Source organism: Xyrauchen texanus, chromosome 23 (assembly GCF_025860055.1).
Source record: "Xyrauchen texanus isolate HMW12.3.18 chromosome 23, RBS_HiC_50CHRs, whole genome shotgun sequence".
In the NCBI taxonomy this organism is placed as follows: domain Eukaryota; kingdom Metazoa; phylum Chordata; class Actinopteri; order Cypriniformes; family Catostomidae; genus Xyrauchen; species Xyrauchen texanus.
The window spans coordinates 6263700-6290028 of record NC_068298.1 but is presented as its reverse complement, the minus strand read 5'-3'; the positions used below and the strand labels follow the sequence as shown (position 1 = coordinate 6290028).

Below are 26329 nucleotides of genomic sequence, written 5' to 3'. Positions count from 1 at the left end.
GCCCCCACCCTTTGAAACTCACTCCCCATCCACATCAGAAACTCGGACTCACTGACCACCTACAAAAAACTGCTCAAAACCCATCTATTTCACCTTGCCTACAATCTATAATACCACTCTCACCATTGATTGTTTCATTTGTAAAGCGTCTTTGAGTTCCTTGGAAAGCGCTATATAAGACTTATGTATTATTATTATTATTATTATGTTAAATAAGAGAAACAAAACCAGCACTGACAATTCAGCAAACACAATATCCCATGTGGTAAAGTGCAATCAAGCTTCTTTTTACAACACCGGTTCAGTTTACGAACTTTAAAGGGATAGTTCACCCAAAAATGAAAGTTCTCTCATCATTTATTCACCCTCTTGCCATCCCAGATGTGTATGACTTCCTTTCTTCAGCAGAACACAAAAAAAGATTTTTAAAAGAATACTTCAGCTCCGTAGGTCCTCACAATGCAAATGAACGGGTGCCAAATTTGTAAGGTTCAAAACCACATAAAGGCACAATAGGAGTCCTATGGATTACTTTTATGCTGCTTTTATGTGCTTTAAAATGTTGGTACCCATATACTTGCATTTTGAGGACCCACAGAGCTGAAATTCTTCTAAAATTCTTTGTTTGTGTTCAGCAGAACAAAGACAGTCATACGCTAGGGATGGGCGGATCGATACTAAAGTATTGATACTTCGATACTGAAGTGTTTTCAAGAATATCGATCCTCACATAAAAATATTGATTCTTAAGTTGTTGTTTTTTAAACTAGTGATCTTATTATTTAGATTACAAGAATATCAATGCATCTCATAAGCTTCGAAGTGGAAAAAAAAGAGTTATATTAGCTAATATTTGCATGGCACCGTAACTATTTTTTCTTCCGCTCATCTTGATGCGCAGAAATGCTAAAATACACTATCAGTCAAATAGCACTCACCCTTTCAGTCATAGTGCTCGTTCAAAGAGGGAGCAGTGCTTTCCTGAAACAGCATTTGGAGTTATTGACACAAAGAAATGACAAACCTAGATGTTACATGTATTATAATGGACATGTGTGACCATTTTTACAGGTGTATTTAAATTCAGAGTTGTTAAAACATTGATAATGATCTTTAATCCTCGTTAATAAATGATACCCTTATTCAAACTTACCATGGATTTACTGTAGTAATATTGTATTAGTAACCATGACTGTAGTAACCATGTGTTTTTTTTGTTTTGTTTTTTTGGCAGTAACCAAAGTTTTGACACATTTAACCAAGGTTTTACTACAGGATTACTGTAGGATCAATATGGTAACTTGATTTTAGTAATAGTAACCATATAAAAATATCTATGGTTAATTTTGAGGTTTTATATGTGGTTTATACTAACTCATTTTTAAAAGGTAAACAAAGCAGACTTATAATTTTCTGCTTTGACCTATAAATATATAAAAATTGTAAGTAATAATTTAAGTTACTCATTTTATCCAATGAATTAGTAAAAATTCAGTTTAATGGAGATATCGGTATTGGTATCCATATCTGCGCTATTGGCCTAAAAGTACTTGGTATTGGATTGAAAACAAAATAAGTGGTATTGCCCATCCCTATCATTGGCTACACATATGGAATGGCATGAAGGTGATAAAATGATGAGAACATGTTCCTTTTTGGGTGAACTGTTCCTTTAAGGTGTCTCTCTACACATCTTTAATATACAGTCCAAACAAGTATTTTTCTCTGTAATGCTCATTGTCATACTGCTCAACCAGCGTACCCTCCAGCATCAGGCTATTTGGTATCTATTGTCTAACAAAAGCTAATTTCACATTTGCTTGGTTTCCCTTTTTCTGCATTGCAATTTTGTGGCCCACCAATTTTCTTTTATAAAGCAGATTGGATCCAATGATCTTCAGCAGCCCAGAGTTTGTCAATTCTACACCTAATATCTGAATTGAGTAAGCATGCCTAACACACATATATTGTGTGAAAACTGGTGACAAGCTTTCACACTATATGTGTGTGTGATATATCAGTCTCTGAACATCAAACAAAGCACAACAGTTACACACCCTAAATATGCTATTGGGCGCCCACATCCCAAAACAAAGCTGCCATATTGAAGTCATCTGCGGTATCAACTCGCGCAATGATACAGCGCAATAAGTCAAAGAGCTGCACATCGCTAGAGCAGCAGGATGCGCAAAAAGGCACTCTTATTTGAACAAAAAATATTTAAATTAATAAAAAAATCCTGTATATAATTTAACAGACTATGGCCGTAAAAACTTTCATATTAGTTTTGTTTTTTATTCACAGTGTATCTGATCGGTCTATTTCTTTAAACGTTCTCCGCCCCCTTCAAAAAAGGTGTTCCGGTCACATCCGCCATTTGGAGGAGGGTAGATGCTAATGCTAGCACGAGTACCGCAATGGTGTTAGTGTCGAACTTAAATTTGCCTATTTTACAAGTAATATAGACCTGGGTTCAAGATTTACATATACATAAATTCCTCTGGCAAGTAAAGCCGAGAAGAACATTCTTAAATGTGTTTTTTGTGCGTCAGATTCCGTGAATACTACTGTAGTGTGTTCGCCTAGCAGCAGAAGGACCGCAGACTGCTAACCGAAGACTTCAGCGTTAACGACTGTTTTCGGTATAAAATCAGCATATAGTTTTAAAAGTTTTTGACCTTTATATTTTACGCCTTTTCTTATAACGTCGCACTGTCAGCCGCTGCACAGGAGTCCGTAAAGAGTGAAGGAGAGATGGCGAGCTCGGTGGGGAACGTGGCTGACAGCACAGGTAACCATGAGTAATATCCAGCCGTGAACAGCACTTGTGCAATATTTCGGCTATATCAGTGAAATTTAACCCTTGTGCGACCGTCGGGACATTTTTGTATTTTCGATCATTTTGTCCAACGTCATACATTTTGCCAAAGGTTTGTATTTGGGGGTTGATATTTCCACCGCAGTCCCTATAATACATCTATAATACACTGTGTACTCAAAATAGTTCCACTCAGGACCTTCAGGACAAAAATGTCCCCATTAATTGGCAATATTTGATCCCAGTGCCATTAAAGCGTACTATCATGAATTCTAGGATATTATGTTTTCATTCCGGAGCCCTGGCTTAAAATTTCAATTGTTAATATTATCCACCAGATGGCGCCATTTCTCTCATATTTAGCTCATGGAGAAAATACATACTTTTTTCCTATTTTCTGTTTGCTGTATCATATTGCACTGTAGGCCAATTAAATATATTATGCAGTTAAAATTGTGGGGGGGTGTTGGTATGGATGTCAGATTGTGTTTTGTATGTGTGTATTAAGAAATGTGTGTGTTTGTGTGTGTAAAACAACATTATGTAAACAAACTGGCATTTAAAGCATTAAAATCCTGAAAATGAATGAATATTTTGTTGTTTTGATCAGGACTTAAAGTCAGTGAAAGTGGAAAATAAAATTAATATATAATAGTTTTATGGCAGTTTTTTTATGCAAAATGTTTTGTCCTCAGGTCCTGTGTGTTATTTTTATTCTTACACAGCATAAAAATAATAATGCATCAAAATCAATGTTGTTGCTAATTATTGACATATCCCAGTCTGAGATAATCCAAATAAATGGATAATTCCCCTTAGCATTTAGTATATAATGGCAAATAATACATGTTTTGTTTTTCCATAAAAAAACAACAGTGGCATTATATAATCAAACTGGCATTTAAAGTGTTAAAATCCTGAAAATGAATTAATATTTGGTAGTTATGATCAGGACTGATGTTGGTTAAAAAAATTACTAATTGAAAGTGCAGTAATTCGTGCATTTTGTCCTCTAAGGACCTCTGAGTAACTTTTTTTTTTTTTTTATTGACGCACAAGGGTTAAGTAACGTTTATCTTGAACAATGCCAAAGACAACAACAGCTAACTTACATACTTACAATGGCAATTCTAATGCTAATAGCCTAAAATGTAGCTTCTTGACTATTTTGTTGATCTGTTGCAGTTTGCTGGTAGTTTAGTCATTTTTAATGAAATAAATCTAGATAATTATCAGTATTTAGTAGTTGTATTGTGCACACCATGTATGTAAATTTATCCTTTGCTTGTTTCTTATGACGTTTCATACTCATTCTTTCCTAAATCCTCTACACCAGGGGTTTTCAAACTTTTTAATTCCAAGGACCCCCAAATATGATGATTTTTTTTTCAAGGGACCCCCATAAGTAATTGGATTTTATATTGTTATAGTATAACAATATATCAAATATCTAAAATAAATAAATATTTGAAAAATAATTTGGCAAAGTTTTTGTAGTACATAGAAAACTGAATGAAACGGTAATATTGTCCAATTTGGTAAATGTTTATTTTTTGTTAAATATCGTAATTTAAAGTTGTTTTTATTTTCTCTCTAAAATTTTCCTCTGACCCCATGCAGACCCCTGGGTGTCCCCGGACCCCAGTTTGAAAACCCCTGCTCAAAACACCTCTGCTTTTCATTGTCATCTATATTCACTCCTTGACAAAGTTAGTTATTAATGATATAAAATCTTTAATTTCAATCATTTTTGATTATTAGATGGTGAGTTTATTTGAAATACATTTTCCCTGTCTATTTTTTGATGGCAGATCATGAAAAATGTTCAAGCATCAATACAAGGAACCATTAACAGCATATTTATTACATTCTGCCTAAAAATGTTTCCACATATTGAAATGTTACTTTAAAGAAACAAAAGAACCAGTGTTCTTGTCATTTTTTATTTTTTTTGCCTCATTTCCATTTCTTCTAACATGTTGTTTTACCCCTCCTCTGGGTTGTGTTGGTGCTCCAGAACCAACCAAACGTATGCTTTCCTTCCAAGGGTTGGCAGAGCTGGCGCATCGTGAATATCAGTCAGGAGATTTTGAGGCAGCAGAACGCCACTGTATGCAGCTGTGGAGGCAGGAGCCGGATAATACTGGCGTCCTGCTGCTGCTCTCATCTATCCACTTCCAGTGTCGCAGGCTTGACAGGTGAGATGGGTAACCTTGCTCTCCCTTCATGGATGTGGTGGGTCTGCTTCACTGAGGTTGATTGGGCTTCATTGGAACATCCATGTCATGGTGTTGTGGGTCTTTATTGGTTGGGATTTTTCTTTATGGTGTGCTCTGTCCTGCTTAGACATTCTTTTGTTATTAAAGGTATAGTTCACCCAAAAATAAAACTTCTCTCATCAATTACTGGTACTCACCCTCAGGCTATCACAGATGTGAATGACTTCCTTCTGCGGAACACAAAGAAGAATATACCCACTCTGTAGGTCCACAGAATGCAAGTAAATGGTGGCCAGAATTTTGAAGCTCAAAAGCAAATGAAGGCAACATAAAAATAATAAAACAAATTCCAGTGTTTAAATCCACAGATGTGGTGGTGGCGACGTAGTGGGCTAAAGCACATAACTGTTAATCAAAAGGTCACTGGTTCGATCCCCACGGCCACCACATTGTGTCCTTGAGCAAGGCACTTAATTCCTGGTTGCTCCGGTGGGATTGTCCCTGTAAAAAGTGCACTGTAAGTCGCTTTGGATAAAAGTGTCTGCCAAATGCATAAATGTAAATCCGTGTCTTCAGAAGCAATATGTGTGTGGGTGAGAAACCGATCAATATTTAAGTCCTTTTTTAGGTCGTCATTTGTATTTGTAAGCAGTGAGCAAGCCAAAGGCTACTGTTGCAAGGAACACAAAACTCCATAAGATGTTGGTTAATGGAGAAAAATAACCTTGGGAGAAACCAGACTCACTGTGGGGGCCAGTTCCCCTCTGGCTAAACAACATGAATATCATGCCAATATTAGATATTTGTGTGCAGTGCAGGTCATGGTTTAAAATTAGTAAGCCAAGTAAGTGTTAAGGGCCAGTGTTTATACAAAGATTTTGTATGAACTGTGTTTTTAATGACTAATGTCTTAGAAGTCCATGCTGGATTAACTGCAGACGTTCACACTTGGCACATTTCTAGTGCACGTCACGGCTTGACTCTACTTTTCTGAACTTGCTTTTCCACTGCTGTTTAGTGCCGCCTAAACTTGAGTGGGATTATAGGCTGATCTTCAGAGTTGTGCCGCCTCTACTGCCGTGGCATCATCTTTAACGTGACACAAAACAATAACACGACCGCTAGCTGTTAGCTACTGGTTCATTGTGCTGCATAAAGCAGTTGTTGGTGATTTTACACAAGTGTAACAGTTAAATTGGCCTTGTTGTTTTAGAAGCAAGCTTTCCAGTAGCTGCTCAACTAAAAGTGAAGCTTTCATGCAGAGTTAAGATTTAGTGTACTATCCTCCATCGTGGACTCCAACCATGTCTGAGTCCAGGGCACTCTCACTCCATTGTTCGCCGGTCTAGATAGTGTCCATTTGGTCGAACCACTTCCATTTTTCCTTGATGGTTCTGTACTCACTTAATTCATGTACTTTTCCCTGCACTGTTGGTAGGACCGGTGGTAGCCGTGTGCGGCCAACAGCCGAGACACCTCCTGAAAGACACTTCCCACTAACGAGAGGAATGTCTGCACCTCGTTTATTGACCACGGCGTGGTTTTGCGCACGGCCATTTCGCGTGAACGGATGAAACTGCTATCGCTGTGTAGCTAATTTTAAAACTAGTGGGTTGATGTCCAGTGTCGCAAATCCAGTGACTATTCTCTCTGACCAATCAGTGATCTGCAGGGTTTTGATGTTACATTTTGTATCGGCTCAGCTCACTTGGATCCTCGACCGTGGTGGTACTAAAAGAAGTACCAGGTACTATACACTGTGGAAAACCCCCAAAAAGCGAGCCGAGTCGAGTTGTACCGTGCCCCAATTGATCCATTGTCCTTTGTTAGTTGGCTGATGAAGGCTTTTGTTTGCAATGTATTGATAGTCTGTGTATTCCATTTCAAGAGTGTAGTCCATCAATAGACAAAGGTGATGCTGTCAGAGATCAGTGAGTTGAATCGCAGTTCAACCGGCAGGTCATTTCATTAAGGTCTTTGCTAAGTCTATATTTTTTTTACTATACATCTCCACTTTCACTTCCACATTGTTTTTCTTCGTACTTATAACCACCTGGTTGGGGTTGGTCAAATGTGGAGAAAAAAATTTACAATAAAAATGACTTAATTATTGTTCTGTTTCTCTCCCACACCTATCATATCACTTCTAAAGACACAGATTTAACCACTAGAGATTAATGGATTACATTTATGCTGCCTTTATTTGCTTTATGGAGCTTAAAAGTTCTGGTCACCATTCTCTTGCCGTGTATGAACCTAAATAGCTGAGATATTCTTCTAAAAAAGTAATTTGTGTTCTGTAGAAGAAATTCATACACATCTGGGATGGCCTGAAGTTGAGTAAATGATTAGAGAATTTTCATTTGTGAACCATTTTATTTTTCATAACGTGATGGCAGTAAAATTTCTCTTTTATATTTCAGAAGGACTTTGTTAAAAGATGTTATTTAAAGGAAAATGTTAGGTTATTTTACTCCTAGTATCTACCAAAAAGGAAATTAGTTTAATTGGTGGAACAAGTTATGTTTTGCTGGAATATTATCAATGAAATATTTCTTTTTTCCCCATATGAATAATAATGTACCCCCATAAATTGTATATAAAGTAGCAAATAGGTTAGATTGTGATTTCATATTGACTTAAAATTGAAAGTGAGCTGGAAAATTCCTCTTAGGACGCAATAGTGAGTGTTTTGAGCACAGCTGAGTTGTGTGGTAGGAAAATGTCCAGTCTCGGTTACAGCTTATTTTCAAAACCTTTTCTTGGCATGCAGGTCAGCCCACTTCAGCACTCTGGCCATTAAGCAGAACCCCATGCTGGCTGAGGCCTATTCCAACCTGGGCAATGTCTACAAGGAGCGGGGGCAACTACAGGAGGCCATTGAGCACTACCGTCATGCTCTCCGTCTTAAACCGGATTTCATCGATGGATATATCAACCTGGCAGCAGCGCTGGTCGCGGCAGGTGACATGGAGGGAGCAGTCCAGGCTTACGTGTCTGCTCTCCAGTACAATCCTGTGAGTTCAGTTACAAATCATTTCTATGAGACACGGCTGGGTGATGTAGATAAAATATTGGAGCTTAAGCATCTTGTATAGGTTTTTGCTGTTTTACCTGTTTTTATACTTTAACCTGGGTTTTGGGCTGGTGTGGCATCAATAAACAAACAGCTTTAAATATTACATCTCAACAATTTTCAGCATTTTTACGAAATGCAATCTGATTTGTAACAGTGTATATATTACATGTTTTTTTTTTTTTTTCTTTTTTGCTCAGAGGAATAGGCTAATCATTTCTACCAAATGGCCATTATTGCAAAATAGATCAGAAACTGATTGAAATATTTGTTTTAAGGTTCTCATACTTATGAGTTGTGACAGAGTCTTGGGCAAACTTGTTGCCCAAATAAAAGCTACATTAATTAAAAATTAAAACAAATTTGATATCTGTGATAATTAAAATATATTAAATAGTATATCTGTATATTGCTGGCATGTTTTTTCTTTGTAAGTGACTGATTATTGATGTTGATTTGTTCTTTATTACAGGATCTGTATTGTGTACGCAGTGACTTGGGTAACCTCCTTAAAGCGCTCGGGCGCCTTGAAGAGGCAAAGGTATGTTTAAACAAGTCGGCCATTGCGTGTTGTTTTTTTGTTTGTTTTTTTTTTTGTTTTTTAGAATCATGGCTGTAGACTATAATCTGACTTATGTCTGCTCTTGTACTTTCGGAGTGAGTGAGTGCTTTTTTCCTCAAGTTCTTGTGAACACACTCTCTAGAGAGTTGTGCCTTTTAGTCATTTCTTTGCCCCCTTCTAAAGCGCCACGTCAGCACTCTTTTTACCATCCAGTCCCAGCAAATAGAGCAGAGTGTACTAAAAGTAATGTTCATAGTTTTCATGTGACGTCACATCCTTATAGGAATGCCCACCTGGAGGGCAAAACAAGGCTTTCTTCCGCTTCCCGTCAGTTATTTTTATCAGGTTTGTTTAGCGAAAATGCCGGATAGTTGTTGTTTAATTGGGTGCACTCTCCGACGAGGAGACAAGCCTGGGTTGTGCCTCTACAGAATCACGTCTGAGAAAGAAAATCTAGAGAGGAGATTGTGGATTTGTGCTATTAGACTTGCCTCCGTCCCTGAGGAGGGCAAAGAATGGTAACCATCAAAGTACACACTTCTTTGCAGCAAACATTTTGTCAAAGGTAAGCTCAAGTAAACACTGAGTATTTAATTGTTGCACTCACCTTTGCTCTGACAATGAAGAATTTATTTTCCTTCACATCCCAAATGGCAGCATTATTGACCCATCCAGATCAAAAATATATATAACTGTCTGTACTTTTGTACTCTTTCATCCTGGCGGCAGTGTAAGGGGTGAGATTCTCCAAAAGATATATGTAAACATTGTAAAAGTGGAGCTTTGGCAGGGACAGTTTTTAGTTATTGAAATACTGCGGCAGGTGCTGTATATGGATCGCAAGTGCCCAAAACTTGCAGTGTGTTTACATGTATTGTTTTTTTTTCTTTTGAGAGGTGATCTAAATATTCGTTGCTTGAAACAGATGGAAAATGAACAGTGTTGGCTGCCATGTTGGAACAATGTTTTGCCCTCCAGGTCTCCGCGCCAGTCACGTGACTGAAAACTATGAATAACCTGAATAACCACCAGGCCACTCATCACATTGCTCAGAAGCAAATCTATTTGGGTTTATTTGTTTTAGCAGTATTACAATCCCTTAAACCCTCTTTGTTTTATTGTTCATTTGGATGGGAAGATTAGATACAGGCCCCTTCTGTCCACTCCTTCTTCCTTGCCCTCTCTCACTCCAGTGCTTCTCTCGGTCTAAACACTGACCCCCCCACACACACACGGTAAGAAAGGCTGGGTATTTCTTAGTCTCACCAAATGGGGACATGGGACACATGCTGCTGTTTTGGCATGCTTTTTTTCCTTTAGTCTCACGGGGGGGATTTTGCTGGCTCGGTCTTGGAGAAATAAATGGACTGATGAAGATAGTGATCTTTGCAATGCCAAATATGAAAATAAGATGGCTTCTAACCCTAACCACGCAATTCTGGTCCCTTGTGTTTTTAAAACCATTTATTCCCCTCAAAAGCTGAAAAATGGCCATCTGGCAATAGGTTCGATTTACTTTTACTTCCCCAACTATATGAGGTCAATATTAAATGCCTTCTTTTCACTGCTTATAGGCAGTGTTGCAAATTGTGGTGTTAGTGAGACTTTGGGAGATTTGTATAGAGAGTTCTCCCCTTGTTGGTTAGAAGCCCTCTTATTTGGTGCCACAGGGGGGCGGAGTGGGGAAGAGTACAAGGGTGCCAGCGGCTCCCCCACCAGCTCTGTCGCTCCTAAACCCCCGCGCGCTTGCTCAAGGCCCGTGGAGTGTGTGCGCTATGAACTGTCTGCCTGAACTGTCAGCCAAGCCAGCAGATGCTCATCAAGGGTCCTCACAGTGCATTTAATCAGACAGGCGTATGAGCTTGGTCCTCGCTTTTCCCCAGTGCAATGTCACTTCCCCTAGTTAAGTATGGCTAACCAGGTTTGGGTGGGTTAATGTGTTTCAAACACTGCATTTGCCCTGGGCTGTGCCAGGCAGACTGATCTCTTTATGCACTCCACTGCACGCGTCAGATAACATGATAGAGACAGAATTACACATGCGCAGCACAAGCGATGACCTCTTTATTTCAGAGCTGTGGAGGCTTCTATATGATTATGAAATCTTTAAACCCCAGGCTTTTCTTCTTATCCATTGGCCAGGAGTCAAGAAGGCAGGACAGAATAAAGCAAACATGGTATTAAACTATGTAAACAAACAATACACAAAGGAAAAGAATCAATGATGATTTTTCTTCCCCTTGTATGTTATGATTATTAATAATATTCCCAGAGGAATGTGATCAGTTCATTTGAGTAAGATCAAGCCAGTTTGCCTCCCTCCCTTGTGTTTTAAAATGTGACAGGATAATAAAAAAAGACAAAAATCTGTGTAAATCTTAACTCGCCTTAAAAGCCTTTCTTCACACTTGAGCCCTTACGAACATATTCCTTTCTCTTAAAATGAATGTAAAATCCTTTACATTGCATGGGTTTAAACTGATGTTAGGTCATTTATAAAGCTGCCTTCTTTGTTTTTACTGGTTTTGTTGTCAACGCAAGTTTTGAAATCCATATGAAATGCCTTGATTACAAACTTTTACTAACGTTCTTGTGTTCTTATTTTGTCTCTTTTGGTTTTTCCACCAATGATATTGTTATTTAGAAGGTTTCAGGTGGGTGGCACAATTCCTGCGTAGGTGCGGTCCAGTGGACAGGAATACTAGGGCAGCATCAGTCCTCTCCTCCTCTTCCAGCTGCGGCCGCCCCCCCCCCAGAACAAAGTCCATAAATATGGTAACGGGTTTGTAACTGCCAACAAAAGAAAAGCACCTTACTCCAATACGTTCTTCTGTCTTGTGGCTACCTTTGAAGAACGCAAGCAAGAAAAGAATAGTAAATGAAAGAAAAAATTAAATGTCCAAGTAATTAAAAAAGAGGGATGGATTAAATGCTGAAAGCACAGTAAGATCCTCTAACTCTTTTACTTGTTGATGATTTTTTTCCTGTTCATTTTGGAGTATGATTTATTTTTTCTCCTTTATTTGAAGTTGTAGCGTTCTGCTGAGCAGATGATGCGCTGTGAGTCTTCAGTGGCGCAAGGGCTGCGCAGCGACCAAATCCCTTCAAATGCAACCAAAAAGGCGCGTGCTTGAACCACACTCTCCCTTCATCTCCCTGGTTTGCGGTTTGCAGACCTGCATGCCCTCCCTGCTAGCATGGCACCCAGTGGCTACACAGCCATACATATTACTACATTGGCTACAACTATTACGTAATAATAACTTGCTGGAACTCCAGTGTATAATCCCTTTAGATATAAATAGATTTGGCCGTGGGATCTAACTCCAGTTGCACACCCCAAATGAGAAGAGGGTTTCATAGCGTGTGCCAGTCTGGTGGGGAGTTGGATCGCTCCAGGTCTGTAGACTGCCCCCTGAGCTGGTGTTTGCGCATGCGAATGCGGGCGCTAGCGGAAACAGCGCAAGCGGCGACCACGGCATGGTTACACCAAGTGGCCGTCCGTGTGGCTTTTTGCGCTTGCATTACAGGGACCTCCACCTGCATGCCGCATTTGCATTTGAGGTTGTGGAATTGTCTTGAAATTAAGTAATAAATATGTTTTGCAAGTTTTTATGATCTCAAAGCAGAAGGTGATCTAAAATGTTTGTATCAAAATATAATTTTAAACTTAATTCATGGCTCACAGTTGTTTCAAAACTACATAACTGAAGAATGTAAGTCTGAATGTAGGTGTTGGTTGGATCCGCGCAGCGTAGGAAAAAGTGTGCAGCTTAGCGCGGCAGATTTTTGCGCCAGCGAGCCCATGCTGTAGACTCACTTTTTGCTTTTTTTGAGAATGGATACTAACTCTTCTTTTGTCTGCCCTTTTTGTTTTTCTTCCTTTTTTTATTTGATCTTTTGGTTTATTTTCTTTTACAACCCCTCCTCTCTACTCTGCTGTTCCTCTCTCTACCTCCTCTTCCTCTTGGTTTTTACTGTTGACCTGTTCAAGGGTTGTTACCTGAAGGCAATCGAAACTCAGCCCAACTTTGCTGTGGCGTGGAGTAACCTGGGCTGTGTGTTCAATGCTCAGGGAGAGATCTGGCTGGCCATACATCATTTTGAGAAGGTTTGTCAGCACCTGGTCCTTTTTGGTTATCTTTGGAAGTACTTTATGAAAGCTTGAACAAATAAATACATATAAATTTTACATGGCATGTTCAATTGTCTTTACAGGCAGTGACATTGGATCCTAACTTTCTAGATGCTTACATCAACTTGGGCAATGTTCTGAAAGAGGCTCGTATCTTTGACAGGTGACCAATCACGTTACAATGATTTTTCTTTCTGATTTTGCCTTATAGCCTAAAAATAAAAAATAAAAATTCATATGGTTTTAATTGTTTCCTTTAGAGCTGTTGCTGGTTACCTGCGTGCCCTCAGCCTGAGTCCTAACCATGCTGTTGTCCATGGTAACCTGGCTTGTGTGTACTATGAGCAGGGTTTGATTGACTTGGCCATTGACACCTACAGACGTGCCATCGAGCTACAGCCACACTTTCCTGATGCATACTGCAATCTTGCTAATGCCCTGAAGGAAAAGGGGAATGTAAGAAAATATTTGTGTGTTTACAAAAAATATCACTCTGTTTTTGTACACTCTCTGTATGCATTAGCCTTGGTCTTTGTAGAGGGGCATGATTAGTGTCATTTCTAATCAAACTGAAGACTGAGAAGCATTCGTTTTTTCGGTATTGAGTGGATTTATTTATTTTTTAGTATAAAGCTTCTCACAATGAAGGCTAATGAAAATATTGGCCATTCTGACCAAGATCTACAGTGCTGCTTTAAAATGAAAGAAAATAGCATCCGAGTTCTCTTTATTTTTAGCTTTATAGTGCATATGAGATTTGTTTGCAATTGCTCCCAACTTTCAAAGATCCTTTAGCTTCCAGTGTTTCAGAGTCCACTAACTCCTGTGTTTCCTGCTAGGTTTCTGAAGCTGAAGACTGCTACAACACAGCCCTGCGTCTGTGCCCCACCCATGCTGACTCCCTTAACAATCTGGCCAACATCAAGCGTGAACAGGGCAACATTGAGGAGGCTGTGCAGCTCTACAGGAAAGCTCTGGAGGTGAGTTGTAGATACCAATATAGTCCAGGAGCGTAAAAAAAAAAATTGCTTCTCCAAAGTTATGCATTTTGGTTCCATTAACTTGAGGTTTTGTTTTCTTTTTTGGTCAGGTGTTCCCAGAGTTTGCTGCTGCCCATTCAAACCTTGCCAGTGTCTTGCAGCAGCAGGGGAAACTTCAAGAAGCTCTCATGCACTATAAGGAGGCCATCAGGTAAGTTGATTTTGCTTTCTTTTAGCAATGTAGTAATACATTAAAGTGAACAATTTTCCCCAGTATCTACGCCCTAAATATCTTAAAGGGGTCATGCATTTTTTCCCTCTAGTTTTATTATTTTCTCTAAGGTCCACTTATAACATAAGGAAAGTTTTGCACCAAAAACAGTCAGAATTTAGTTATATATGACTGAGCGTTTTGTTTTTTGCTTTGGAAGAGTAACCTTTAAGGCCGTGATGTAAATGGCCTCTGCTATGATTCACCAACGTACAACCTCTCGAAAACAGCCATATATATTTGAAACTCATTCAATAGAGAGAATTAACCAACTCCACAAAAACTATATTTCAGGGTTTGTACATAACGCACATCCATCACAAAATAAGTACAGAAGCAAAGACTTTGCATCTGAGTAACTAGAACTAACTGCCTTCTCGACAATATGCTTTTGTCCCCGGAATTGAATAGTCAGAGTCATTACAGGATAACTGTGGCTATCATTATGTGCACACCTTCACCATGTGACTAGCACCCAAAGCCTCGTCTTGAACCAGGCATTGATGGATGGAGGTTTGGTTGCAACCCGAATCCACGAAGGCCTGGTATGTACCCCCTTAATACTCACGGGTATTTGGTACATTCCTGCTTGATCGGGGGTGGCTTGTGAAGAGTCGGGGACTGAACCAATGTCCCTACCTCCATCATGGGCATTGGTGCTTGAAATGCCGCGGCTACCCGCAGCTCCTGCAAACTGTCCCAGACTTCCTACCCGTGCCTGCGTTGGTGGATTCACTGACCTGGAAATGAGAGCGGAGAGGGACAGGGGAAACCGGCAGGTCCCAGGGAGAAGACTTCGGGGGGAAGAGAAGGGGAGGAGGAATGAGAGAGAGGAGAGAGACAGAAAAGAGCTGGCCATGTGGAGCGATGCATTAGACCCACTCCTCTGTCTGTCTCGGAAGCAGAGCAATAAACTGCTCCAGTACCACCAGGTCCATCACAGCCCCGACGTCGCGTTGCTCAGCCAGCAACAATGGCTGGCAGGGGTCCCAGAGCTGTTGAGTGAAAACATGCGTTTTAGGCCGATTTATTGCAAGATGGCTTTCTCTCTTTTTTTCTCTTATTCTCTCCTTTTCTCCCCAATTTGGAATACCCAATTCCCAATGTGCTCCAAGTCCTTGTGGTGGCATAATGACTCAATCTGGGTGGCATAGGATGAATCTCAGTTGCCTCAGTGTCTGAGACCGTCAATCCGTGCAACTTATCACGTGGCTTTTTGAGCGTGTTACCGCGGCATCACTGCACAACTCACCACGTGTCCCACCGAGAGTGAGAACCACACATTATAGCAACCACGAGGATGTTACCTCTTGTGAATCTACCCTCCCTATCAACCGGGCCAATTTGGTAGCTTAGGAGACCTGTCTGGAATCACTTGGCACACCCTAGATACAAACACTCAACTCAAGGTGTGGTAGTCAGCCCCTGTTTGCTCGGTCAACTGCATGCCCCCGCCGTCCACTCGGAGAGTTCCAGGAAAGCCTCTGGATCATCCTATGGGCCTATCTTGACCAGTGGAACATGGGCCGGGGCAGTCGCATGGTCTGGGGTTTCAGCAGCAGCCCCTCCTGGGGTAGCAAGCTCCAGAGCACCTGCCGGTCATCCGCTTGGCTCTGGAGGAGCACGATGAACTGCTGCTCCTGCTCTGTACGCAGCTTGAGGAGGGCCTGATTCTGTGACTGGTGGATGCTGGTGAGGGTCTTAAACATTTCCTCCAGAGGTGAGGCCTCCATGGCGGTGTTCTTCCTCCTTCAATCCCAGGTTTCAGCACCAGTGTGACAGGGTTCTTAACTCTCTTCAAAGGAGGAGGTAGGAACCAGGTGAACAATCACGAAGACTTTTAATAACAAACTATTTAAAACACACAAATATTGATGCGCACACACAACGCACCATGTTTATCTCTCTCCCACACTGACTTCTCTGGCTCCTCTTTATCCCTCTCCCAGCTGATTGGGTTAAATCAGCACCAGGTATCCAAACTTACGGCCTGTCCCCACACTCTTCCTAGTCACAGTCCCCTTTGGAGTGCAGGAATAATAGGCCTATCTGTGCTACTCTCTTCTCTTCAGCCAACTGACCGCCAGTGGCTGGACCAAGGGTGCAATTATGTAAAACTAGATGTTGATATCATTGCTATCGAGGAGTTCATGAATTGATGAGCCCCTGTGTGATGTCGAAGGCACAAAGTAGAGAATTAGGTGGTTTTGATTTTCTGAAACTTGCAGTATGTTTTTATAGTACAATGACCTCTTTATATGTCAAAATATCAAGGAAAATTTGATTCCACATGACAGATTACTACCCCTTTAAGTATTTTCAATATGTTGTCTATTCAATATCACTGTCTGTTTCTTGTCAACCACTTAACAGAATCAGCCCGACATTTGCCGATGCCTACTCCAACATGGGCAACACTCTTAAAGAGATGCAGGACATTCAGGGAGCCCTGCAGTGCTACACTCGTGCCATTCAGATCAACCCTGCTTTTGCTGATGCTCATAGTAACTTGGCTTCTATACACAAGGTTTGGATTTATAATCCTGTTAAATCCTCTACACTCTTGTTTAGTTTTTTGTAATGTGTAATTGTGACCTTCTCTCTTTGAAGGATTCTGGGAACATTCCTGAGGCTATTGCATCTTACCGCACTGCCCTGAAACTCAAACCTGACTTTCCTGATGCTTACTGTAACCTGGCTCACTGTCTACAAGTATGCATACATTATGAATGCACACATTTTAGAGTTTCCACCTAGTGCTGGTGTGAATCTTTGTGACATATTCTGCTGTCCTGATCAGATTGTGTGTGACTGGACCGACTATGACGAGCGTATGAAGAAGCTTGTGAGCATTGTGGCAGACCAACTGGATAAGAACAGGCTGCCATCTGTGCACCCCCATCACAGCATGCTGTACCCCCTCTCCCACAGTTTCCGTAAGGCCATAGCTGAGAGACATGGGAACCTCTGTTTGGATAAGGTAAGGTGTGCATTAATAGTCTCCACTAACACAATTTAACATCAAATATTACTGTTAAAGGAGTCATATTTGGACATTGACATAAAAATGCAATCACAACTCTATTAACTTCCATAATGCAATGTATTTCTGAGTGAATCAGAATTTTCATCATGTAAAGTGTAATATTATTTATTAGGTTAATATTGTTTTTCCACATCCATTGAGACTCGGTTGCAAAAATTTTGTTTTAGGAGTGTTTCAGAGGAAAACATTATCACGTTTTATATAAAAGGAAAAAAGGTTATGAATAATTTTCTTTAGAATAACTATCCATGCAATACACATGTTTCCAGTAACAAAAATGCTGTGCAACATGACACAATCTCAGCATGAACATAAAGCGGTCGTGACTGGTTAGGATGAAAAGGAGATTTATTAAGACAGTAAATAGTGTTCTTTTTTATTTCATGTTGTCTCTAACAGCTTGACTGCAGTAAGATTAGTGCTTGAATGTATATGTAATCTGTTTGATAGATCAATGCTCTGCATAAACCTGCCTATGAGCATCCAAAGGACCTGAAGGTCAGTGGAGGACGTCTGCGTGTGGGCTACATTAGCTCCGATTTTGGCAACCATCCTACATCCCATCTGATGCAGTCCATCCCTGGAATGCACAACTCTGAGAAGTTTGAGGTGAGGAGTCTGCTGTATTGGAGTTAAAATACTTGACTGTGTAGAGCTGGAGTTCTCATACTGTTGTTATTACAGGTGTTTTGCTACGCCCTCAGCCCTGATGACAGCACCAACTTCAGAGTCAAAGTCATGGCAGAGTCTCACCACTTTATTGACCTCTCACAGGTCAGTATACATATGCCTAGAATTAACTAACGTACACAGATTATTTATGTCCTCCATGCATTGCATTTTACTCTTGTGGTTTTATCATGTTTTGTATCTCCATAGATCCCTTGCAATGGAAAAGCAGCAGACAGGATCCACCAAGATGGAGTCCACATACTGGTCAACATGAATGGTTATACTAAAGGAGCACGCAATGAACTGTTTGCGTTGCGCCCAGCTCCCATTCAGGTAAGCATTTGTATGTCCCCCTAATATCCGCCAGAAGGTCATTCTGTCTAGGATGTTTACTATACAAATTCCATAACACAAAGTTTTACAGTTCACCCAAAAAGGGAAATTCTGTTACAATTTAATCACCCTTGTGTTCCAAACCTGTTTGACTTTTTTCTTCTTCTGTGGAATAAAAATGGTGATGTTAAGCAGAATGTTAGTCTGTCACCATTCACTGTCATTGTATGTAAAAAAAGATGCAAAAAAAGAGAATGATGGCGAGTACATTTATTTTTTTATAAACTATTTGTTTAAACTCGTAACACTCTAGCAGGCACCCAAAATCACTGTAAAAATGTAATTGAATCCTATTTATATAAATGTTTTCAATCCATTCCAGGCTATGTGGCTTGGGTACCCAGGCACCAGTGGAGCTCCGTTCATGGACTACATCATCAGTGATAAGGAGACGTCTCCTATTGAGGTTGCTGAGCAATACTCTGAAAAACTAGCCTACATGCCAAACACTTTCTTCATTGGAGATCATGCTAACATGTTTCCTCACCTCAAGGTAAGATTTAGGGCGTTTTCACACATGGCACGTTTGGAGCCTTTGTTTTGGAACCTGGCACGTTTTCTCCCTTGGTTCAGTTCGTTTAGACTTTTGGCAGCTATATTAGATATAATTGCACATTTAAAATAGGAGCTGATTTATAATACCCGGGTTAAGTGTAGTACAATAATTTTTCTCTTTTGGATAGCGGCAGAATACAGGTAGGACAGCACTAGCAACTTTTTGACAAAAAACTCTGCTGTTTGTGTGAGTGTGTACGTGTGAGAGAGGGAGAGATCTGTGATATCAGGTTTCAGTGGAGTTATAATGCAAAATCAACTAATGATGGATAAAAATAACCATGACTGAATCTTTACAACTCCTATCCATCCGAGTGTCAGATCATTTGTATTTGGAGCACCAGCTCTAACTAGCGACACTCGAAAATTCTCAAATTTTTTTAATGGTTGACATTTTTTACAGGCATATAATTTTAACCGGTATATCAATGGATGAACTTAATACTGGAACAGTGAACAAACATGGTAACATAAGGAGACAGCTTGCTCACATGTGACTTTTATTGACATAATGCAACATTGCAACAATTTAGTCCCCATTTTGGAAAACGAAGCAAACGGTCTACAGGTCTGAAAATGCCCTTAGTCTCTGTAATCATTTGGGATTTGCAGAATGACTAAATTCACTGATGGAGTGGATTTTGGAGTAGACTAGTCAACTAGCCAAAAATGTAAGAACATTTCAGAAAACAGTAAAAAACTAATTTGACAGCTGTTTGACAGACCAATAGGCCTTTTTTTGTCATGTAAAAAAAATTACTATAGGATAGGGGAAATATAGGTCTGAGGTACAAGAAACCTAATGTTTTCAAAACATGACGTGCAGACAGAATAAAAGATAGTTTAACCAGTTATGCAGTCGGCATATCATTGAAAATAGCCTTCTTAATCAGCATATTAAAAAATGGCATACTGCAAAAGCACAGATTTTATGATGAGCAAAATTAACACATCTACATGGTGTGAAATTCAGGACTTTGCTCACTAGAGGCGATCATCTTGTGCTTGGAAAACTCTCTCAGTGGAAAAATAACTTACAAGCATAAAGCTTAAAGACGACTCGAATGTGAAAACATCCATAGCGACTTTCAAGCTAGCATTTTGGAAATTGCTTCCCACACCACCACCACGAAATTATTTTATAGCTACTTTGCTGAGTTTCCCTTTAAAAAATAATAATATTTGTATTATTAATTATATTTAAAATGTGACATTTAAAATGACAGTAATTTAAGCGCAGCCTTTGTTAAACTGTAAAGCCAAACGTAAATGTGTAAAATTGTTGAATAGTTTAATGGGGAAACATATTAACCAGCTAGTAATTCCAGTGTCGACTAGCTGCATCAGAACCGTTTAGTTGACTAGTCTTGCACATCCCTAGTAATCATCTGAGCATGATTTAATTTAATGAAAAAAAATGTGTGTGTGTTTTATATGATTGAATTCATGTACTGTATTTTTTTCTTTTCTTTAGAAAAAGGCAGTTATTGACTTCAAGTCAAATGGACACATTTTTGACAATCGCATTGTGCTGAATGGTATAGATCTGAAAGCCTTCTTGGAAAGTCTACCAGACGTCAAAGTTGTGAAGGTAGTGAAGAAACCACTGCTTTTTATACCTCCCATTCCTCTGTTCACTTAAACAGATATGCTAATGCTAATTTTTCATTATTCCCTTTAACAGATGGAGTGTGACGGTCAGGAGACAGCTGACAGTAATGGCTCCCTCTCCATGCCCGTCATCCCAATGAACTCAGCTGCTGAAGCCATCATTAACATGATCAACCAAGGCCAGATCCAGGTCACTATCAACGGCTTTACAGTCAGCAACGGCCTGGCCACCACGCAGGTACGGCCCACAGCATGCCAACAGTGTTCATCTCCACACACTGTGTGGTTAAGAAAATTAATTATTCGTTGCACACTGGTTTCAAAATTAGGCTTCTCCTTGGCTGAGAGGGTCTGTGCTTACTCTAAGGCTGTGATTTGGTCTTTTCAATTAATCATAGCATGACAAATAAGTGAATAATTGACCGTATTTACATGCACATCAGTTCCTAATTAAGGTCCATTTCCATTTAAGCTTTTATTTAAATAATAAGAGGTTTACGTGCTCCATAGCTATTGGAATATTCCTCTATACATCGCACATTCTGATAAAATAATAGTTTTTCTGAAATAATGCAATTAGGTATAATATTATATATATTTCTTGTAATTGGAATATTGGCTTAATTGGGTTGGAATATTAATCAAATTCTTTTTAACATCAAAAACAGATTTTCTGTGCATCTAAATGTGGACATTTACTCATCCTTTATGACTAATTGTGCAAATTGCATATGGAGATTTATGGGTGTGGCGGTCTGTTCCCAGAAAGCTGTTACTTTTGCACCTGTGCCTTTTTGTATTCACTCATGAGGGTCTTTTTTCCGTCAGGTTGATGATTAAATGATTCTAATCCTCTCCAATCCATTTTCTCTTTTGATCATCCCTTAATGAAATTTGACTCCATGAAAAAAGATTTGGCATAGAGACAATTTCATAGCAGAACATTACCATGTTGTTGTTTTTTCAGATTTTTACAGTGGAGGAGGTTGTAGTATCTGGAACTGTAGCCTTGCAGGTATGGCACACTCAAGCTGACTGTGAATGGCACGCTTTGAGACAGGATGTGCAATAGCCTTTTCTCTGTTCACTTGGGCCTTCACACCACTTCTGTAGGTGGCACAAACATGGTGGCGGAGGAGTCTACTGGCTTGTAGGGATGGGCTGTGCTGTCACATGCTTGTCTTTTCACAGATCTAAGCTAGCTACTCATGTGTTTACTAATGTTTCTGTTTAGATCAACAATAAGGCAGCAACAGGAGAAGAGGTTCCGAGAACAATCGTGGTGACCACCCGCTCGCAGTATGGCCTACCTGAAGACTCCATTGTCTATTGCAACTACAACCAGCTCTATAAGATCGACCCTCCTACACTGCAGATGTGGGCCAATGTAAGATATTCTTATGATATATGCAGCAATAAAACCCTCCACAAACATATCACAACTTAAGTTTTATTGCAGCATTCGCTAGGACATGCAGTTAACATATATATTCCTACTTTTAATTTGAAAACTAGTTAAAGTACTTGTAAGTAGGTGCAATTTTCTCTATCTGCCCTCTGACACAAAAACATAATGTACCTTTTCAACAAAAAAGTATGTATACCCTTTCAAGAAATAAAAATAAAATTAAATATAAATTAAAAATAAATAACCAAAAACAACTAACTTAAAACATATGTTTAAAATAAAACTGTGTCAGGCTAGGAGAACCTTCTTTATTCAGTAATCTAACGATCAGCCGGATAATCACAGCACATTTACGCTCACTGAAATCTTATTCAAGTAGGAAAAAATATTTAGCATTCACAATATAAAGCTCTTTAAACTTAAACAACTCTTCGGATTTACAGTTTCAATTCAGTGTTTGACTTTACCAAAAAGTAAGTAGTTCACTAAATATAATATTTACCGTGTTTGTAAAATTATTACCTTCATCTGGGCATGAATCTCTGGATGGTGATCCCTCACTGGAACAAATTAGATGTTCACTGCTTTTGCTGACAGTTTTCATCTGCATGAATTTTGCTGTTATTTTTAAAAAAATATATTTTTTTTTCACTTTTATTAATGTTATTGTTCATTACGTTTTTTCCCAAAAAGTATCGTTTTTTTATTTATTTTATTTTGAAACCATTCTTGGTAATGTTTGTGAATAAAACTAAATATACGTTTTTAATGTGCCTTTCAATTTGTGAGTAATCGGGTACTCGTTTTTGTGCTTTAGAGTACTTGACAACAAAATTATGCGAAAATGACCATCTTTAATCAAAGGATTTGTTTCAATTAACGGATTGTCAAGTGAAATAATTTCTCAAGTTCAGCGCGGACTGACAACAAACCCGTTAATCCAAAGCAGAAAGCGAATTTCTGATGCAAGCGCTTCTGGATAGAATTTTTGAAAATAAAAGTCCCACAAGGAATGATGTAATTTTGAAATGAATTACTTTGGAAAAAAATTAATTAAAATATTTTACAACAAAGATTGTTTTAGGATATCTAACAATATTGTGATATTTACTTCATATAAATGTTGTTGTTTTTTAACCAAAAAATTGCTACATAGCTAATGTAAACTTACATATTATACAAAGTCTTATACAATTTGGAACTAAAGACAACCATGTTTGTGGTATGATGGTCATTTTTTATTCCAGTAAACTTGAAAAGGTTTTTAAAGCTTTGGGGGTTCCCACTCCAATGATGTCATCATTGGGTTATCCTATCACAGATCGCTTTTTCCAACAATTTATGGCATAATGCATTTTCACTCTCCTTTCTAATATATGCTTTCATACTCGCAAGAAATGAAAGATTGCAAAATAAGTCTAATGACAAGGTGTTTGGGGAAACTTTGAACAAATAATAATCACATTTAATTAATTGCAATATACACAATGTTACAGCATCACAACAATATTCTGAATATTGCCCAACTCAAATATTATTTTCCATCAGATGCCCCCTAAGTAATTGCAAAAACTTAAAGAGGAATTATCAGTGTATATCTGTTGTTAAAGTCAAATTGACGCCTACTGTGCTTTTGATTGTGTAGATCCTGAAGCGTGTGCCCAACAGTGTGCTCTGGCTGCTGCGCTTCCCTGCAGTGGGTGAGCCCAACATCCAGCAGTACGCTCAGAACATGGGCCTGCCTGCTTCTCGCATTATCTTCTCTCCTGTAGCTCCCAAAGAGGAGCATGTGAGGCGCGGGCAGTTAGCAGATGTGTGCCTGGACACCCCGCTCTGTAACGGCCACACCACAGGCATGGATGTTCTGTGGGCTGGTACTCCAATGGTCACTATGCCAGGTCAGTAACACAAACTCAGAGCAAATGCAACTGCTCATTACACCTTTTTAATCTTATTTATGCATTGATGTTTTTCATGCATTGATCTTTTGACTTGTTGTGCAGGAGAGACACTGGCTTCTCGTGTAGCTGCCTCTCAGCTGACCTGTCTTGGCTGTCTTGAACTGATAGCCCATAGTCGTCAGGAGTATGAAGATGTTGCTGTCAAGCTTGGCACTGATATGGAATAGTAAGCCCAGTTCTTCTTATTAGTGATGTTCAAGGCATCACTATTTACTATTTTAACAAACCTCAAACCCGAAATATTAGATTTGAACATGTAACGTGGCCTGCATGTTTGTGCTATATGCATGAATTTTGCCTTCAATAATGTGGCTTTTAGAGGAGAGATTGTACATGTCTAAGCAATTAGATGAACGAAATCCACTTGGCAGATGATTAAAAGGGTGAAAAATCCCATAGACTTGCATTCAGGCTACCCAAGGTCATGTAAAACCTGGACCTATAGGGCAAATGTAAAAATTAAGTTTTGAGTTCATTATGCTCAGTTCTTTAAAAAAATGTATAAATTACTGTCAATGAAATCTCAATACATTTATTTGTAAAATCTTTAACCAGTAATTACAAACAACTGGAAAAGTCATTAATTGTTCCAAAGGTGTGGGAACCTGTACATTTAAAGGAGGGTCCCCAGATTTCGAGACCAGAATATCATACAAACTTGGTGGGCTCTTTTTACTTAGGCTTGTTAGCAACCACCAAAAACACCCTAGCAACAGCAATATCATGTCAGCCACACACAACATCTTAGCATCGTGGCGGCAAGTTTTCCACAGGCAAATATCACTCAAGTGTCATTTTACACCTGTAAAACAAGACATGTATGATATACTTTTTCCTCAATCCCACACAGCCTGAAGAAAATACGCACCCGCGTGTGGAAGCAACGCATCTGCAGCCCACTCTTTAACACCAAACAGTACACCATGGACCTGGAGAAGCTTTACCTGCAGATGTGGGAACATCATGTTGCCGGAGGCAAACCTGACCACCTCGTCAAAATGCAGTCTCTGGAGACCAGCGAGAGCACCTAAATTAAGCTCAAAGGTTGCATGCCCCTCCATCCTCATTAACCTACAAGCCCCACCCCCTTACGTTCTCCAGGATGTGTCAATCACAAAGACTCTATTGAGAATAAGAGAGCACCTATTTATCCCAGTCAGCTTTAGTTTCCATGAGCCAGAGTGGACCGCAGGATACAGAGTTGCTCCACTGAGACTCTGCTCCCCTTCTTATCGTACCCTAAATAAATCGATGTTGGTTGGCTCTACTGGTTTCTGCATCTGCTTGGAATTCCAAAGGATGAGGACACCCTCATTCTGTAATTGAAGTGGTCTTTTTGAAAATCACATTGGATGATGGGGCCTTTCTTAAAGGAAAATAGAAATATAACAGTTAAATAACATCCTGTAACACAGAGATAAGTTTTTTAGTTAAGAGGATTTGCTGCTTGACCTATTTTAGCTTTCTCATCATATCCTAAAGGGTGACAGATGCAAAGCTCAGCTCTCTTTTCCCTAATGAATGCCAACATTGTTTTCCAAATGCTATCAATAGAAAATAATGAATCCTGCTTTCCTTTTTTTATATGCTATGTGAACAAGCTAAACAGTGGAGTGACTTATTACACTGACAAATGGCCTGAACCTGCTATTGACTCCTGATGAATTTTCTTGATTTTTTTTATTGTTTTACCAGGAATGGTCTAGGTAAGTATGTTCTAAGCTTCTTTTTGTTTTGTACACTGTCTTGCTGATAACTCATTTTATTTATGCCCTGTCTTTGTCATTTTTGCAAGGCTCTTTACATTAACTGAAATAAAGAGATGTGGCAAATCTTTCAGAGAGTTGCACATGCTTGGCTACAGTTTTCCCATTTACTCTTCAAATCCTTTCAGGAACGAACACATTCGTTTTGGAACTATCTCTGGTAAAATACTGGTGAATTGTGATCTGTATTGCTTTTTTGTTGTGCAGGGTGTCTGTTCTTGTTGCTCGCTGAACTGTCATTTGCGTTGTAAATTTGATTGCTGTGTTCAGAATAAAGTGCTAAAGATGTTTCTACACTTGTGTTGTAGGGTATCCAAGATTTTACTTATTTTACATATGGCCAAAAGAGGGCATCATCCATAAAATTAGACAAGTAGTTTTGCTTACTGTCAACACAGACATATGATGACACTCATTAATTAAATCTACTTGCGATTAAAATCCAGTCTAGATGTATTTTCTACTTAAAGGAATATTTTAGGTTCAACACAAGTTGAACTAAATTAACAGCATTTGTGTCAATGTTGATTTGACTTGCGAAGAAGCTGAAACCTGAGTGGTGGTGGCGTAGTGGGCTAATGCACACAACTGTTAATCAGAAGGTCGCTGGTTCGATCCCCACAGCCACCACCATTGTGTCCTTGAGCAAGGCACTTAACTCCAGGTTGCTCCGGGGATTGTCCCTGTAATAAGTGCACTGTAAGTCGCTTTGGATAAAAGCGTCTGCCAAATGCATAAATGTAAATGTCAACTGGGCTTACAGTGAGACACGTACAATGGAAGTGAATGGGGCTGATCCGTAAACATTAAAATACTCAGTTTTTCAAAAGTATAGCTACAAGATGCAAACAATATG

At 39.3% G+C, this 26329-nt stretch overlaps 1 protein-coding gene across 4 annotated transcripts; it reads left to right on the top strand.

Moving 5' to 3' along the window:
- The first annotated feature begins 2392 nt into the window (after positions 1–2392).
- On the top strand, positions 2393–25784 carry LOC127663336 (UDP-N-acetylglucosamine--peptide N-acetylglucosaminyltransferase 110 kDa subunit). 4 transcript variants are annotated; one of them, XM_052154870.1, is made up of 24 exons: positions 2393–2642; positions 2720–2791; positions 4836–5016; positions 7811–8054; positions 8586–8654; positions 12670–12786; positions 12894–12973; positions 13071–13266; positions 13650–13790; positions 13901–14001; positions 16435–16588; positions 16672–16773; positions 16862–17041; positions 17558–17716; positions 17792–17881; positions 17987–18112; positions 18495–18665; positions 20202–20318; positions 20412–20576; positions 21306–21353; positions 21573–21725; positions 23392–23644; positions 23750–23873; positions 24558–25784. In XM_052154870.1, exons 2-24 carry the CDS (start codon positions 2755–2757, stop codon positions 24736–24738), a joined length of 3189 nt encoding a protein of 1062 aa, XP_052010830.1. In that variant the 5' UTR covers positions 2393–2642; positions 2720–2754; the 3' UTR covers positions 24739–25784. The 4 variants fall into 4 exon arrangements, with proteins under 4 accessions (XP_052010830.1, XP_052010831.1, XP_052010833.1 ...); XM_052154871.1 differs by having other exon boundaries at positions 4866–5016; positions 24558–25783; XM_052154873.1 differs by lacking the exon at positions 21306–21353 and having other exon boundaries at positions 2393–2791; positions 4866–5016; positions 24558–25783.
- The last annotated feature ends 545 nt before the right edge of the window (positions 25785–26329 follow it).

What these genes read in the sequence shown, in the direction of transcription:
- LOC127663336 (XM_052154870.1), top strand. Translation starts at nt 2,755, where the DNA reads ATGGCGAGCTCGGTGGGGAACGTGGCTGACAGCACAG. An exon ending in CCATACATCATTTTGAGAAG is followed by an intron (nt 12,787 to 12,893) that starts GTTTGTCAGCAC and finishes TTGTCTTTACAG; the next exon opens with GCAGTGACATTGGATCCTAA. An exon ending in ACCTGGCTCACTGTCTACAA is followed by an intron (nt 16,774 to 16,861) that starts GTATGCATACAT and finishes TGTCCTGATCAG; the next exon opens with ATTGTGTGTGACTGGACCGA.